This window comes from Pelophylax lessonae, assembly GCF_965119305.1.
Source record: "Pelophylax lessonae genome assembly, chromosome: 6".
NCBI lineage: Eukaryota > Metazoa > Chordata > Amphibia > Anura > Ranidae > Pelophylax > Pelophylax lessonae.
The window spans coordinates 148,693,411-148,708,613 of record NC_138773.1 but is presented as its reverse complement, the minus strand read 5'-3'; the positions used below and the strand labels follow the sequence as shown (position 1 = coordinate 148,708,613).

The 15,203-nt window shown below is 47.2% G+C and overlaps 1 protein-coding gene across 2 annotated transcripts in view; it reads left to right on the top strand.

Annotated features, from left to right (window-relative positions):
* Window positions 1-15,203, top strand: part of ATF7IP2 (activating transcription factor 7 interacting protein 2) — a 564,057-nt gene that overhangs the window by 120,663 nt on the left and 428,191 nt on the right. For both annotated transcript variants that reach the window (XM_082260703.1, XM_082260702.1), the window contains exon 3: window positions 3,669-3,760. In XM_082260703.1, coding sequence (XP_082116829.1) covers window positions 3,669-3,760 — 92 coding nt within the window. The remainder of the gene's footprint in view (window positions 1-3,668; window positions 3,761-15,203) is intronic.

The following is a 15,203-nucleotide window of genomic DNA, read 5'->3' as shown; positions in this document are numbered from 1 at the left end:
AGAAGGTGACCTTTTTGTGGCTATCGCCTCTGCTTGCAGGGTGTTGGAACTGATGGTGTTGTCGTACCCTGTTACTTGGTGGTCCAGAAAGATAAGGTGGTTCTTCACCCATGTCTGGCATTCCTTCCTAAAGTAGTCTCTGATTTCCATTTGAATAAAGGCGTGTTTCCTTCCCTGTGTCCCAGGCCCAAACATCCTATGGAATTTGCTTTGCATGCCCTGAATGTGGTTTGGGCGCTTCGGGTGTATCTGGCAGCTACAGACTTTTCGGAAGTCAGATTTACGGTTTGTGCTCACGATGTGCCAAGAAAAGTGCTATCCGCTTCTGCAACCATTTCAAGATGGAGCAGACAGACTCGGGCCTATTCTATCAGGGGTCAGGCTCCTCCTTTCCCTGTCACGGCACACTCTAATCTGGTGCTTAGTGCTTCTTGGGCCTTCAGTCAGTTGTCAGTGGCGCAGGTTTGCAAGGCGGCCACTTGGTCGGTGCACACTTTCACTAAATTCTATAAAGTGGATGTCTTTGCATCTGCGGATGCTTCCTTTGGCTGCAAGGTTTTTCAGGCTGCTGTTAGAGGGTCTGTTCCCTCTTTGGGGGTGTATTGTTCAGGTTGGTCTCCAGTTGTTTTTTGTTGAGCTCCTGTTACCTGGTTGGCTATTGTTCAGCCTTGGGATTTTTTTTGTGGTCCCGCCCTTTGTTTGGCAGTGCTTTGGGACGTCCTTATGGTTCTGAATACTGGAGAGCTGTGTCCATCAATGACCGAAAGAAAATGGGATTTTTGACTTGCTGTAAAATCCATTTCTCTGGGTTCATTGACGGACACATCACCCACCCCTCTATGAAGTTTTAATACTTCTGACACAGCTTGTAACAAAATTGAGGACAGAAGGCGAGTATACCACCTGGGACTGCCCATAGGCGTAGTCAAGTTATTTTTTTTCTGTCCAGTGTCCTACTCCTGTAGGGGACAGTATAACACAATGGTCAAAAATCCCAAGGAGCTTTGTCTGTCAATGAATGCAGAGTAACTGATTTTACAGACCCCCTTTTTTTTAATTATGATTTTTACCTATTTACGTATTCAGTTTAAATTATTTATTAATCATATATTATGATTTTATTCTTAATGTTTTAATTTAAACAGAAAATCACATTTTAAACGTGTGTCAAAAATGCGCGAATGGGCGTGTTTCTATTAATTTCTATGAAAATAAAAATGCTCAAACCTGTCCGATTCGAGCTACTAAAAAGCTCCAGAACTTTTCTGAGCTTGGACCATCTCCATAGAGAATGATTTTTTTTTTTTCCCCTCCTCCAACATTTTAGAGCTTCAAGCTTGAATGGTTTCTCTTTCAATAAAAACTGGAAAAGTGGGGGAGTTCTATTTGCAGGGTTCCTCAGAGTCCTTACTGTCCTTAAGGGCCTATTCACACCAAAAACTGCACATAACTGCGTGTTTTTCACTGCATGTTTACATGCGTTTGATGCGTCCTTGAGTGCATTTTGAACGCGTTTTGCTCTGCGTTTGCAGTGAATTGTGCTATACCTTTTTTGGGCTTGGCCTTAAATGCAGCATGGTCTTCTTTTTTTTTTTTTTTTTTTTTTTTTTTGTTACTGCCCTAAGACTTTAGGAGTCGGACTGTAGTCAGTGGGAGTAAGTGCCGCCCCAGAGTTTTTGCTCTGCACCTAGCGCCTTTGGTAAGTGTGGGAATACCCCCATTTCTAGTGTTAGTGGAAAAATAATTGACTTTTGTTGGTGTCAGTAGAAGGAAAAGTGCCCTTATAAATATTGTAATTGGAAGAAATTTTACCCCATAGTTTTTGTCCTCTGGGAGAAATGATGCCCTCTTGTTGTTGTCAGTGGGAGGAGTTGTGCCCCATTTTTTGTGTCCATAGAAGAAATGGTGACCAAAGGGCCAGTTAAAGCTTTGCACACGCATGTGTGTACAATATAAGTTTTACATACAATTGATTGCAACAATTCAGATTTTCAACCTGTTATTTCTTAACTATTTCTGAATTAACCACTTCAGACCAGTGCTATAGCCGAAAGACAGCTACAGTGTGGCTCTGTTGTTCAGAAAGGGCGTCCATTCCTCACATGCTGTCACAGCATGAGGAAAGGAGAGCCGGTTACAGGGGACATGTACACAGATTATCAGGGCACTGATCATCAGTGCCCTGATAATCAGTGCCCACCAGCGCTGCCTATCGGTGCCGCATCATCAGTGCACATTAGTGAAGGAGAAAAAATGACTTATTTGCAAGCATTTTGTTTTTGGCTTGGTTTTTTTTTTTCAAAATTTTCGGTCTTTTTTTTCTTCTTTTTTGCTTTTTTTTCTTCCAGCAAAAAAGAAGAACCCAGTAGTGATTGAATACCACCAAAAAAAAGTTCTATTTGTGTGAAAAAAATGATAAAAATGTAATATGCACGTATAGGCAGGAGGAGACGTCACCAGTACAGGGGCATTGCTGTAGAGTGCATTGTCAGAGTTTACTATTGCATACATGCTGGTTGCCAGTGGCCAGGGCCCAGCCAGCTTGTGTTAGGTTCATGCGTGCTCCTCTTCCTTGCCCTTATTGGATCTGCCATTAGGCACACACGTTTGCACTGCACTAGTAAATTTGAAGCAACACAGCGCAGAAGCAATAAGCAGCTGGCAATATAAAGTGAGTGTCTTGTTTTATTGGTATACATGTAATTTATTTATATTATGTCCATTTTTCCACAAAGGATTTGTGGTTGAGCACTGCTGGAAATTGTAGTGTTAAACCACTTCATTACTGGGCAAGATCCCTCTCTTCCTGCACAAGCCAATTTTTAGCTTTCAGAACTCTCTTACACTTTGACAATTATAAGGTCATGCAACACAGTACCCATTTTCTATTTGATACCACCAATCTTTTTCAAAGAAGAGCGAGATCAACGATACCCATTTGAAACATGTCACCAGGTCGTATGATGATGCTGTACTGAACTGGTGACAGTATTTAAAAAAAAAAAAATGTAATTTCTTTTTTCTCTTTCCAAAAATTATCAAAAACGGGAGACAAGATATAATGACAGTGAAGTTTGAAAGAAAATAGCAGCTAGCACAGACCAATAGAAAAAAACCCTAACACAATTGTATACAATGAGTGCAGCGGTAGTAAATGATACAAATTGATAAACCATACTCCTAAACTGCAAAAATGAATGTATATAAGTTTGTGAAGTGTCCATTAAGAAAGGTGCAAAATAAATGCCGGGGATTTAGACAAATGTTCTCCATTAAAAAAAAAAAAAAGCACCAGAAGTCCCAGCATGCTTAAAAAGTCCTTAACAAATCCTTTGTGAATAGAGACACCAACACTGAAAGAGGGGGAATGGCCGCTTACCAGAGTCGAATGGCTATCAAATGAATGGAAAAACCTGCAACGCTTTTTAAGGAAAGTGTCCCAAGATGTATGGAAACATCGTTGTATTCATTCAAGAGGACTTCCAATCCAAGCAGTGTGTGGTTTCCTGCAGTGATGTTCGGAGAGGTGATCCGTGGGGTTTTTCAAATTTTACTGATTTTTATGTAGCTAGTACCAGTGCAGCACAATCAATTTGTCACACTTTTTAATCTTTTGGAGCTTTATATTTATGATGACCTAGTATTTCATTTATTTATTTTTTATAAAGGTGACTGTCAAAAGAAAAGATCTTTTTCTGGAGATTCTGGTGTTTCTGAGGCAAAACGAGCTAAAACCTCAAACAAAAGCCTATTGAATGAGGTATGTATTTTGTCTTTCCTATATTTCAGATTAGTGACTGCTGTATATTAAAAAAGAGAGAAAAAGATCCTTCAAGTGGTTTTAAACACTAAATACCTAGCGAAGTGACTAGCCCCAGGTGATGCAAAGAGATGGAACAAATTCTTCTACATATGTTGTACCCTTTAGTTTGCCATTTGTCCTGTACATCCTTGCAAAAATCAGAGTTGAAAAGGAGTTTTCATACTCGCAAAGCAGAGGGCAGGAAACTGCAGCTATGCACTGTACAAGAGCTCTGAGAGCAGACTGAAAGGGAAGGGACACTCCTCTTCACACAGAAACTAAGCTGTGGCTGTCAATCACAAGCTGTGTGCTGGAGATCCCTCCTCCCGTCAAATTTTTAGCTCTTTGTGTCACGAAAACTTATCAGAAGTAACTCATGCTCATAAGAGGATCCAGACAGCAAAGAGAAATGACATGTAATGCTTTGGAGAGTGGCAAGTAAACAATATAAATTTGTGCTTTGTTCAAATTTTTATGTTTTGAGGTTTACAACCACTTTAAAAATGACCAATTATCCATCATGAACATCTAGTAGCAGTTTATTTAGATATGGTTCACTAGACAAGTGTGTAATATCAAATATTCCTTCTACATATTCCTATTTGCTAATTCAACATGCAGCTAATTATTCTCTTTATTACTTTTGTGCCACATTGACAGTCCTGACAAGAAAACAAAAACTAAATCCTGAATAGCCTGAATCCTAATTCAGCATGTAATTTCGGAATGAGAGCATGAGCTTTTAAATTAAAAATAAAACAAACCACTGGATGGCACTAAACTGATGTATAGAATAAATGAGGAAAAACCCTCCCTAAAACACAATGTTGTCCTAAATGGGCCCTATGGTGATGAGGAAGAAATGATCCGTAGGACAAAAAAGTGCATATAAATTGTCCACGTCGGCTGGTGCTGCTACTAGCATATACCTAGGAGTCCTGGAAAAGCAAACCCAAAGAAAATCTTAAGCGCACTCAGCTGAGTGGAACCCTATGACAACTGGCCACACAAAGCAACAGTTGGTATATGGTGCAAGTCACTGAGGGTGAATTGGTAACCGGTGTAACTGGAAGTGTGGAAAAACCAGTCCAATGGGTGTAAAGGTTATCAAAAACCCAGTGAGTCCATATAGACAGGGAGCAGAAGCTGGTAAGTTACAGTGGATATAAAAATTCTACACACCCCTGTTCAAATGTCAGGTTTCTGTGATGTAAAAAAATGAAACCAAGATAAATAATTTCAGAACTTTTTCCACCTTTTTAATATGACCTATAAACTGTACAACTTAAACAACAAACTGAAATCTTTTAGGTGGAGAGAAGTAAAACTAAAAAACTAAAATAATAGAGTTGTATAAGTGTGCACACCCTTAAACTAAAGCACCTTTTGATTTTATTACAGCAGTCTTTTTTGGGTATGACTCTATCAGCGTGGCACATCTTGACTTGGCAATATTTGCCCACTCTCCTTTGCAAAAACACTCCATATCTGTCAGATTGTGAGGGCATCTCCTGTGCACAGCCCTCTTCAGATCACCCCACAGATTTTCAATCGGATTCGGGTCTGGGCTCTGGCTGTGCCATTCCAAAACTTTAATCTTCTTCTGGTGAAGCCATTCCTTTGTTGATTTGGATGCATGCTTTGGGTCGTTGAGTGCCGGTTCACACTGGTGCGATGCGGGAACCCTGCAAATCCACTGTGGGTTCCCGCATCGCAGCTGACCTGCAGGCAGGTCGCACTGCCCTTTGCCAACTGCTAGGAGTGTCAATACAAAGTAATGACAACCCCAGATTAGTTTGCATATCGCAGTGCGAACTGTCAATTAGCACAGTAATTGGATCGCATGGGTGTGAACACCCATGCAATCTGATTCTGGTGCGGACCAAAAGGAGGGTCCTGCACAACTTTGGCCCAAATGCGATGAAAATTCAGCCATACAATCTGTATGGGAACAAGGGTTATATCAGCGCTCAAAACCTAACACTAAGCGGCTAAACACTCACAAAACCAGCATAGCAAATATAAAGAAATAGTGTAGCGCTTAAAATTACAAATGAAAAAATACACAAATAAAAAAATATATAATGTGATAACATAAACAGAAGAAAGAAAAAGTCCACATCAAAAGTTCAAATGAAGATCCATGCAAAAACAGCCCTCTAGTGTAGAATATAACGTGGCAAAGATCCAGATGAGAGACACACGTAGTGCCAGGTAATGATAATGACAGGTGCTCTTCACACAGCCCACCACCTTACAATATGGCCTCTCACCTCAGCCCAATCAAGTCAGGCAATCGAATTTCCACTCTCCTCAGATGGAACTCATACACCACTAAAACCAGGGACTCGAGGACCAAAGAACCTCCGGACTTCCTCCTGTTCCTACCAGAAAAATGGCACCAATCGCCCTAGCGACACGCTGTGTGTTGAATGACGTCACCGCCTCTAGTCTATGTGGGAAGAGAAGGAGGGGTTTCGCTTACCTGGTAGTTAGGACGTACCAAGGAAAGGATCGATCAGTAGGGAATCGGTGACCTGCTTTTTTGTTGTTCTGAAGAAATCCATATTGTTCCTCTGTTCTCCTATATCCGATACCATATCTTGCTCCTTTACCTTCTAGTTCACGCCCTTTCCTCCCCTCTATCCCCCACCCTCTGCTCCAGTCCCGCCCTCTCTTCCCTGCTAGTCTCCGGCGGCCCCGCCCACCCCTCCTCCCGTCTGGGGATCTGAATGAGAGAAGGGGGACTGGCCGCGCACAGGAGGCCGAGGGCAGCGTGAGCAGCGGCGGCTCAGAGCAGGAACCTCATCACTGCAAAGCGGACCAGCTTCTAGGTTTCCTCACGGGATTTCCTGTCTTACAGCAGTCCATGCTCATGTCTCCCTGATTTCTGGTAAGCACCCATCTTTACCATAAAATGTCATCATTTCAACACCGTAGAATGTCCACCATTTGAAAACCTTCCTAGAAGTTCTCTGCGGTAAGGGGCCACCTTGACAAAAAGAAGTACAGTAAAACCTCGGTTTGAGAGTAACTTGGTTTAAGAGCGCTTTGCAAGACAAGCAAAATTTTCAAATAAATTTTGACTTGATATACAAGCGATGTCTTGATATACAAGTAGCCTCAAGTCACAGCTGAGTATAAAAGAGAAGAGAGGCGCCTCTAAGTGTAGCAATGTGGTTAAATTTAATGAAGGTACAACATTTAGCAATTCACATGGTTGATGATTGGAACAGGCACATCTAAGGATGCAGGCATCGGGGGTAAAGCTGTCCACATAGGACCATCCTCCGCACCGTCATCTACGTCATCCTTTCCATGCTGCCCCTCGCTTTCAGATCGCTTTACTGCAGGGTGGTCTTCCCGGTCAGGATTACAGACTAGCAGCCGGCTGTGCAGAAGATGGTCTATGTGGACCGCTTTACCCCGGATGCCTGCATACTTAGATGTGCCTGTTTTATTCATCAACCATGTGAGTTGCTAAATGTTGTACCTTCATTAAATGGAACCATATTGCTACCCTGTAGCTCCTGCTGGATTTTGCTTCCAATCCCCTTGTGGAAGCGGCTATTTGTGGATGGACATTGTATGGTTACACAACCTATCGCAATGCTATAATCTTTTTATATGGACTATAAATTGAAGGATTTATGAATAAATGGTTGTGGAAGGAATCATCTGAGTTTCCATTATTTCTTATGGGGAAATTCGCTTTGATATAAGAGTGCTTTGGATTACAAGCATGCTTCCGGAAGAATTATGCTCGCAATCCAAGGTTTTACTGTATTTTAAATGGGAAATACGATCACCTTTACACAGTGGCACGTTCATTTGGCACGGAACACCTTTTTTCAAGTTTTGAAGTTTCATTTGCTTCACAATATTTTTTTTTAAATCAAGAAAAGCTTTATTGAGAAAAATTCACACCATTACAGTCAGAAAGAAAAAAAAAAAAAAAAAAGCTGTCGGATGGTAACATCAAACTATAAACATTACACAATCCACGCCATACCACATTCCCCCCAAGGTTATCATAGTCAAGCACATTGCGACAAACACACAGCATTGTAAAATATAAGAAAGTATAGGGAACACCTCTACCCCTCCCACCCGAGCCAAGATTGAGCATATACATCTCTCAAAAAATTACCGTAACAAACGGTCCAGGATAAGATCATCAGGGGCCATGCCTGGGCTGTTCAGCCACACATCCCATACCTTTAGAGAATTTCTGAGGCACCCCCCTATGTTGATATATAACCTTCTCCATACGTAAAGTAGAAGCCATCTGTGCCAGCCACATCCCATACGTGGGTGGCTCCTGCGCTATCCAGTGTCTCAGGATCAGTAGACGGGCCTGAAAAAGTGCCCGGCTGGCAGCCTCTCGCAAAAACTTATCTTCCACTACCGCTTCCAGTATCCCCAAAACGCAATGTCTGGGATCCCCAGGGATAGCCACCCCCAGAGTTCCATTAATGGCAGACAGCACCGTGGACCAGTATCTGTGCAGCTTTGGACATCGCCACAGCAAGTGAACCAAGTCCCCCACCTCTCTCCGGCATCGTCCACAGAGGTCATCGTCACGAAGACCCATGGCATAGAGTTTCCGGGGAGTGTGATGCACTCTTAGCAGGATGTAAAGCTGCGACACCTGGTGTGAAGCATTGAGAGAGCAGCTACGGACTACCTCCAAGGCCTCCTCCCATTGTTCCCCCGGGATCTCCCCCACATCCATGCTCCAACGGTCACAAGCCTGGCTCGGGTACTTTTCCAGGAAAGATCCCAGAAGAGAGGCATAGCAGCCTGATATGAATCCCTTGGTGTCCTGATATTGTTGCATAAGGAAAAAAACAGGGGTCGGGGACAGAAAAAGCTGTCCCAGAGTTGCCTGTGCCCTCCATGCGTGTCGCAATTGGAAATAATAAAATCTCATACTGTCCGGGAGTGAGAAGCGCTCCTGAAGCTGTTCAAAGGTCAGCAGGGACCCCTCCCGCACAACATGTGTAAGGTGTGTCACCCCATATACTCGCCACCTGTCACCCTGTTCCAACTTGCATAATTCCGGATAAGTCCTATTGTCCCATATCGGGCTAAAGTTAGTATAACCCAATGCTTGCTGAAGTTGTTTAGTTTTGTCCCATATTTTTTGTAGTAATCTATATGTCGGGAAGCGCTTATTAGGTTTAGAAAAAAGTTGCGCCTCAAGTCCCTCCGGCACCCCTCGCGTGCCAACAAACCACTGCATAACCGTCAGTGCCGCGCCCGTACGCGACCCGGATACCGCCCCCACCAGATGTTGCAACTGTGAGGCCAAATAGTACAACCACGGATTAGGAAGGGCAAGGCCCCCCCCCTCACGAGGCCTCTGTAGCTGCTCCATAAGTACTCTAGCTGCCTTACCCTTCCACATAAGAGTCCGGAAAAGGGTGTTAACTATGCGGAAAGTTTTCAGTGGAATAACGATAGGAGAATTATGGAGGAAATATAGCAATTGTGGCATCAAAACCATCTTTATAAGGTTCACCCTACCGGCTAGTGATAGCCAGAGTTTGTTCCAAGTCCTGATTTTGTCCCGAAACCTGGTAAGAAGGGGGCTAAGATTGAGTAAGCTATACTGGGTCGGGTCCGCTGAGACCACGACCCCCAGGTATTTAAACTGCTGAACCGAGGGGACCGGGCATTGTGGACCCAAGGTAGGAGCATCGGTCCTGTCCAGTTGCAAGAGGGAGGACTTGGACCAGTTTATAGTGAGTCCGGAAAACCGACCGAACTCCGTAATAACTGACATAGCCGAGCTCAGGGAAACATCAGTGTCACCCAATGTCAGGAGCATATCGTCCGCGTAGAGCAGGACTTTATCCTCAAATGGTCCATACAGGAACCCCACAATGGATTGCTGAGCTCTTATGCGCGTCGCAAGAGGCTCCATCGCTATGGCAAACAATAGGGGTGATAGAGGGCACCCCTGTCTCGTCCCCCTTCCCAGTGAAAAACATGTGGACACCCTGCCCCCCTCCCTAATGGTAGCCGTTGGTTGAGAGTACAATAACCTCACCCACGACAGGAATATAGGGCCAAAACCAAATGATTCCATGGTGGCCCAGAGGTATTCCCATTCCACACTGTCAAATGCCTTATTGGCATCCAGGGACAGCAGTGCCCTCTCCCCCGCGTTATCTGCCGGCGTTTGGATCGCAACAAACAGGCGACGTAAGTTAAGGGCCGTAGATCTATTGGGCATAAAACCCGCCTGGTCTTCATGAATGATATGCGTTATAACGTTAACTCTACGCGCCAGAACTTTAGCCAGTAACTTGACATCCGCCTGGAGCAGAGAGATGGGCCTGTATGATCCCGGGTCCGTAGGAGATTTATCTGGTTTGAGTAATAATATGATGCTAGCCCTAGTCATAGACTCCAGAAGGGTCCCCACCTCCCTCGCCCTCTGGAACACCTCCAACAATCTTGGCAGTAACAGCCCAGAATAATTCTGGTATATTTCAGCAGGAAGGCCATCATCCCCAGGAGCCTTAGATCCCGGAAAGAGGGCCACCGCTTCCAGCAACTCCTGCTCCGTAATCGGGGCCTCAAGCTGCAGCCGCTGTTCCTCCGTCAACTGCGGTAGAGGAGTGGCACCCAGAAAGTCCTGCAGCTCCTCCGGACTGTAGTGAGCCCGCGAGGAGTACAGGTCCCTGTAAAACCTCACCAGCTCAGCCATAATGTCATCCTGCTTATTAACCAAAGCACCACCCGGTATCCTGAGAGCCCCTATGGGAGGAACCGAAGGGCGTGTCCCCACCATTCTCGACAGCATACGGCCCGTGCGTTCCCCTTCTTCGTAAAATGCTGTTTTGGCAAAAAACGCTTTTTGTCTGCCTTCGAGCGAACCTCCCCAACCCACACCGACTGAGCCGAGAGCCATGCCGCCCTCGTATCATCAGTGGGGTTGTTCAAGTATTCCTGCTCCAGTCGCTGTGCGCACTGGGACAGATGTTCCTCAAAATCTTTAGACTTGGTCTGGACCCTCTTAACATTAGCAATGAGGACCCCACGGAGAAAGCTCTTAAAAGCCTCCCATCTCAGGAGCACATCCCCAAAACGGTCATGCTCCTCAAAAAAGTTTGCGATGGCTGCTGGAATATCATTGTCCGGCGGAAACAGTTTCAGCCAGAAGGCATTTAAGCGCCAGGGAGCTCTACGCAAGTCCACCCGAGGGCGGACCTGCAATCTGACCACCAGCGTGGAGTGGTCCGAGATCCCCCTACGGGCATACCCAATGTCCTCCACTATGGCCACGGCCTCCCTGTTACCCACACATAAATCTATACGTGACAATGCAGAGTGATTTTTGGAGAAACAGGAAAACTGCACCGTGTCAGGGTTTCTAAGGCGCCACACCTCACACCAATCCACCTCCGTCAAAAAACGGGAGAGCGCCGTACCTCTGGCAACACCCCCGGAGGGCGGTGGAGGGTGTCTGTCCCTGGCAGGGTCCAGTACCCCATTAAAGTCCCCTATAACAAACAATGGCAATCCAACCTTGTCCATAGTAAAATTAAGGAACTCCCTGAGCACCCCAGAGGAGAATGGGGGCGGAATGTACACTATTGCTATCACACACATAACTTAAAAAAGCATACAATGTAAGAACACATACCTCCCCTCAGAGTCCACCTGGACCCCCAGTTCCCGGAAGGCCAGCGACCCGTGAATCAGCACACTGACCCCCCGGGAATATGAGGAGTGGGTGGAGTGATAGCCCCATCCCACCCATGCATATCGTAGGCATCCAACAGAGTCCCCCACCAAATGAGTCTCCTGCAAGGCAATAATGGCCGGGTGGTACTTTCGTAGCTGATGGGCCATCATAGCCCTCTTGAGTGGGCAGCCCAGGCCACGAACATTCCAAGAAACTACCGGTATCCCTGCCATGAGAAAAACCAACGAAGATAGCCGAGTGAAGACCGGAGGCCCCCACCAAGGCAACCAAGGCAAAGACATAGAAGGTCCCCTGAGGAGTCCTGGCGTGGAAATGTGGCAGCTTGATAGTGTCCAGTGAAACATGTAGTGTGAATCTTCCCAAAAACAAAAAAACAAAAGTCAGTGAAACTGAAACTCAGTAGGTCAAGGCACAAAGGCACCCTGACAAAGAACCGTCTGAAAACTGGCGGCTCACTCCAGACGGGTTCGACCGCAGCCCCACCGTCCAGATGGGAGCCACCCGGCCAACATGCACAACGGTGCAAACATAAAAGCAGGTTCCAAAGCAGAGCCATGGAAAAACACATCTTCGCTCGTCTACACTCGTCATAGTCGGAGCTGTAGATTCCAAATCAAACTCAGTAAACGTCCCCGGCCGGGTCAAAAGCAGACAGCGTGCAAGAACACGCGCAAAATGTAGGACAGCCCCACTCCGGATAGATGCGGTCACTGAGGAAATCCAGATCACTCTCCAGGCTCATCCCCCCTCCTGCGACCAAGAGCCGGTTCGTGGACATCCAGCCAGCTCGCCGCATCCGCAGCAGTAGGGATGCACCGAAATGAAAATTTTGGGCCGAAACCGAAACCGAAAATGCAGGATGCCCTTGGCCGAAAACCGAAACCGAAAATGACTTTTTCCCCCAAAAAAATTTAAAATGGATAGAACAGGGGCATACACCAAAAACAGGCAGGCGTACACCTGTCGCTGCCACCCTGTCACAGTATATGTACTGTGACGGGTTGGCAAGAGGTTAATTTAATTACCAATGGTATTAGTATTATGAAGCATGAGGGGTTAATGTATTGCCACTGCTGGTCACTCATCTATTAGTGACTGACCAGTGGCAGGTAATTGACCCCTTTGTGCTGCATTAGTGCAACCAGTATCAGTGTTAACACTGGTTGCACTGATACTGGTTGCACTAATGCAGCACAAAGGGGTTAATTACCTGCCACTGGTCAGTCACTAATAGATGAGTGACCAGCAGTGACAATACATTAACCCCTCATGCTTCATAATACAAATATCATTGGTAAGCTGCCTCAGCTCTCCCCCCCCCCCCCCCCCACTGCCTCAGCTACCCCTCCTCGGGTGTCCTTCATTCAAAAGTCCCGCCTCTGGCCGGGGACACCGCCTCTCAATGACGTCCCTACTACTCTGTGCATTAGTGAATGGACATACCAGGCGGGAGGGCGGGGCGAGCGGCCGCTATAGATATTACTATGTGATCCTTCCCTGTGCATCCCTGTCAGCCTGTCAGTGTCAACTATGTGTGAATGAGAACAGAACTGACCTAACACCGGGCGGGGGGGCGGGGCGAGCGGCCGCTATAGATATTACTATGTGATCCATCCCTGTGCATCCCTGTCAGCCTGTCAACTATGTGTGAATGAGAACAGAACAGAACTGACCTGACACCGGGCGGGGGGAGCGGCCGCTATTAGCTGTAACTATGTGAGCGCTTCACTTCCTTGTCAGCGGAGATACATGCCTGTCAGGGAAGTGAAGCGCTCACATAGTTACAGCTAATAGCGGCCGCTCCCCCCGCCCGGTGTCAGGTCAGTTCTGTTCTGTTCTCATTCACACATATTTGACAGGCTTACAGGGATGCACAGGGATGGATCACATAGTAATATCTATAGCGGCCGCTCGCCCCGCCCCCCCGCCCGGTGTTAGGTCAGTTCTGTTCTCATTCACACATAGTTGACACTGACAGGCTGACAGGGATGGATCACATAGTAATATCTATAGCGGCCGCTCGCCCCGCCCTCCCGCCTGGTATGTCCATTCACTAATGCACAGAGTAGTAGGGACGTCATTGAGAGGCGGACGGCCGGCCAGAGGCGGGACTTTTAAAGCCTGCCCTGCGCTGCGCTGCGCCCTCCTCCTTCTCCACGGCGGCCATTATCTTCGGCAATGTTAACCCATTATCGGCCGAAATGAGATAGGCTCATTTTCGGCCGATAATTTCGGTGGCCGAAATTTCGGTGCATCCCTACGCAGCAGTGTCAAAAAAGTGCGCCCTGCCCTCCGCCGTAACTCTCAAACGGGCAGGGTACAGCATAGCATACACCAGGCCAATTCGACGGAGTCGTTTCTTCACATCGATGAATTTAGCCCTTTGTTTTTGTACATCCGCCGAAAAGTCCGGGTAAAAGGACACCCTGGCACCATTATATCTGATTTCTGCCTTTTCACGGGCAAGACGTAATATCTTCTTGTCCCGGTAATGTAAAATCTTAGCGAGCATGGGCCTGGGAGCATTGCCGGGCAACGCCCTGGTGGGAACACGGTGTGCGCGTTCCACCGCGTATAAAGAAGAAAAGGACTCCCGTCCGAAGATCTCACATAGCCAGTTCTCAACAAAGTCCGTGGGGTCCCTTCCCTCCACCTTCTCAGGTAACCCCACAATACGAACATTATTTCTGCGCAGGCGGTTCTCGATGTCATCTGTCTTGTTCCTGTTAGCCTGAGCCTGCCTGGCTGTTTCCCTGGATTCCGTTATTAAAGTGGGCATCTGGTCCTCCAAGTCACAGATGCGACTTTCGGCAGCTGTGGTGCGTTCCCGCATTTTTTGTAAATCCTGACGCAATAGGGCTACTTCCTCTGTGAGACCCCCCAGTCTGTCCTTGACAATGTTCACGGAGGCTGTGCATTGCTGCACAGCCTGAAGAATGCGACTCAGGGTGGGCTGAGTCCCCGCCAACACGTCTCCCTCCAGCTCATCACTGAGCTCAGACTGCTCAGGTACCTCCACTTCCCCGGTACCCTGCTGAATGTCCCCGAGTACCTGTGCCCCTGCCAAGGGTGGAGTCGTCACCTCGCTTGTGCCCGGGAGGTCGCACAGCTTCTTAGCATACAGCAGGATATCACCAGCACTGTCCTTTCCCCCTGAGCGCACCGTTTTGGGCTTTGTGCCCATGTCCTTCTGCCTTTCAGGGCCACGGGATGATTGCTGCGGAGTCCCCAGGCCGGCACCCTCCTGGCCGGCCGAGCCAGGGACAGGGCCATCCTTTTGCTTGCTCCCTCTGGTCATGGCTGCGCCCGAACGGGACATGCAGAGCGGCAACAGAGTCTGTGGGGGTCAAGGGCGATGGGCAGGTCAGGAAGAGCAACAGGCCAAAGAAATAGGGGCAACAGCTCACCGAATCAACGTCCGCCAAGGCGCCGCCGCGATCGGCCGCCCGCCGTAGGAAAGGCCGCGGCTTCAACTGAAAACTAGGCCTCAGCCCGGATCTCCGCGGATCGTGGTCCCCCACGGAAAATACAGCCAGATACCAGCAGCAGGGATGAAGGAGAGTCCCCCCTAGGCGAGCTGGAGCCAGATGATTTAAGGTAAGGTCAGGATGGCAGCCGATTGCAATCCGGCGGAGTGGAGCTCTCCCCACGGTCCCGGACCTCAGGTTATCCGGCACCCAT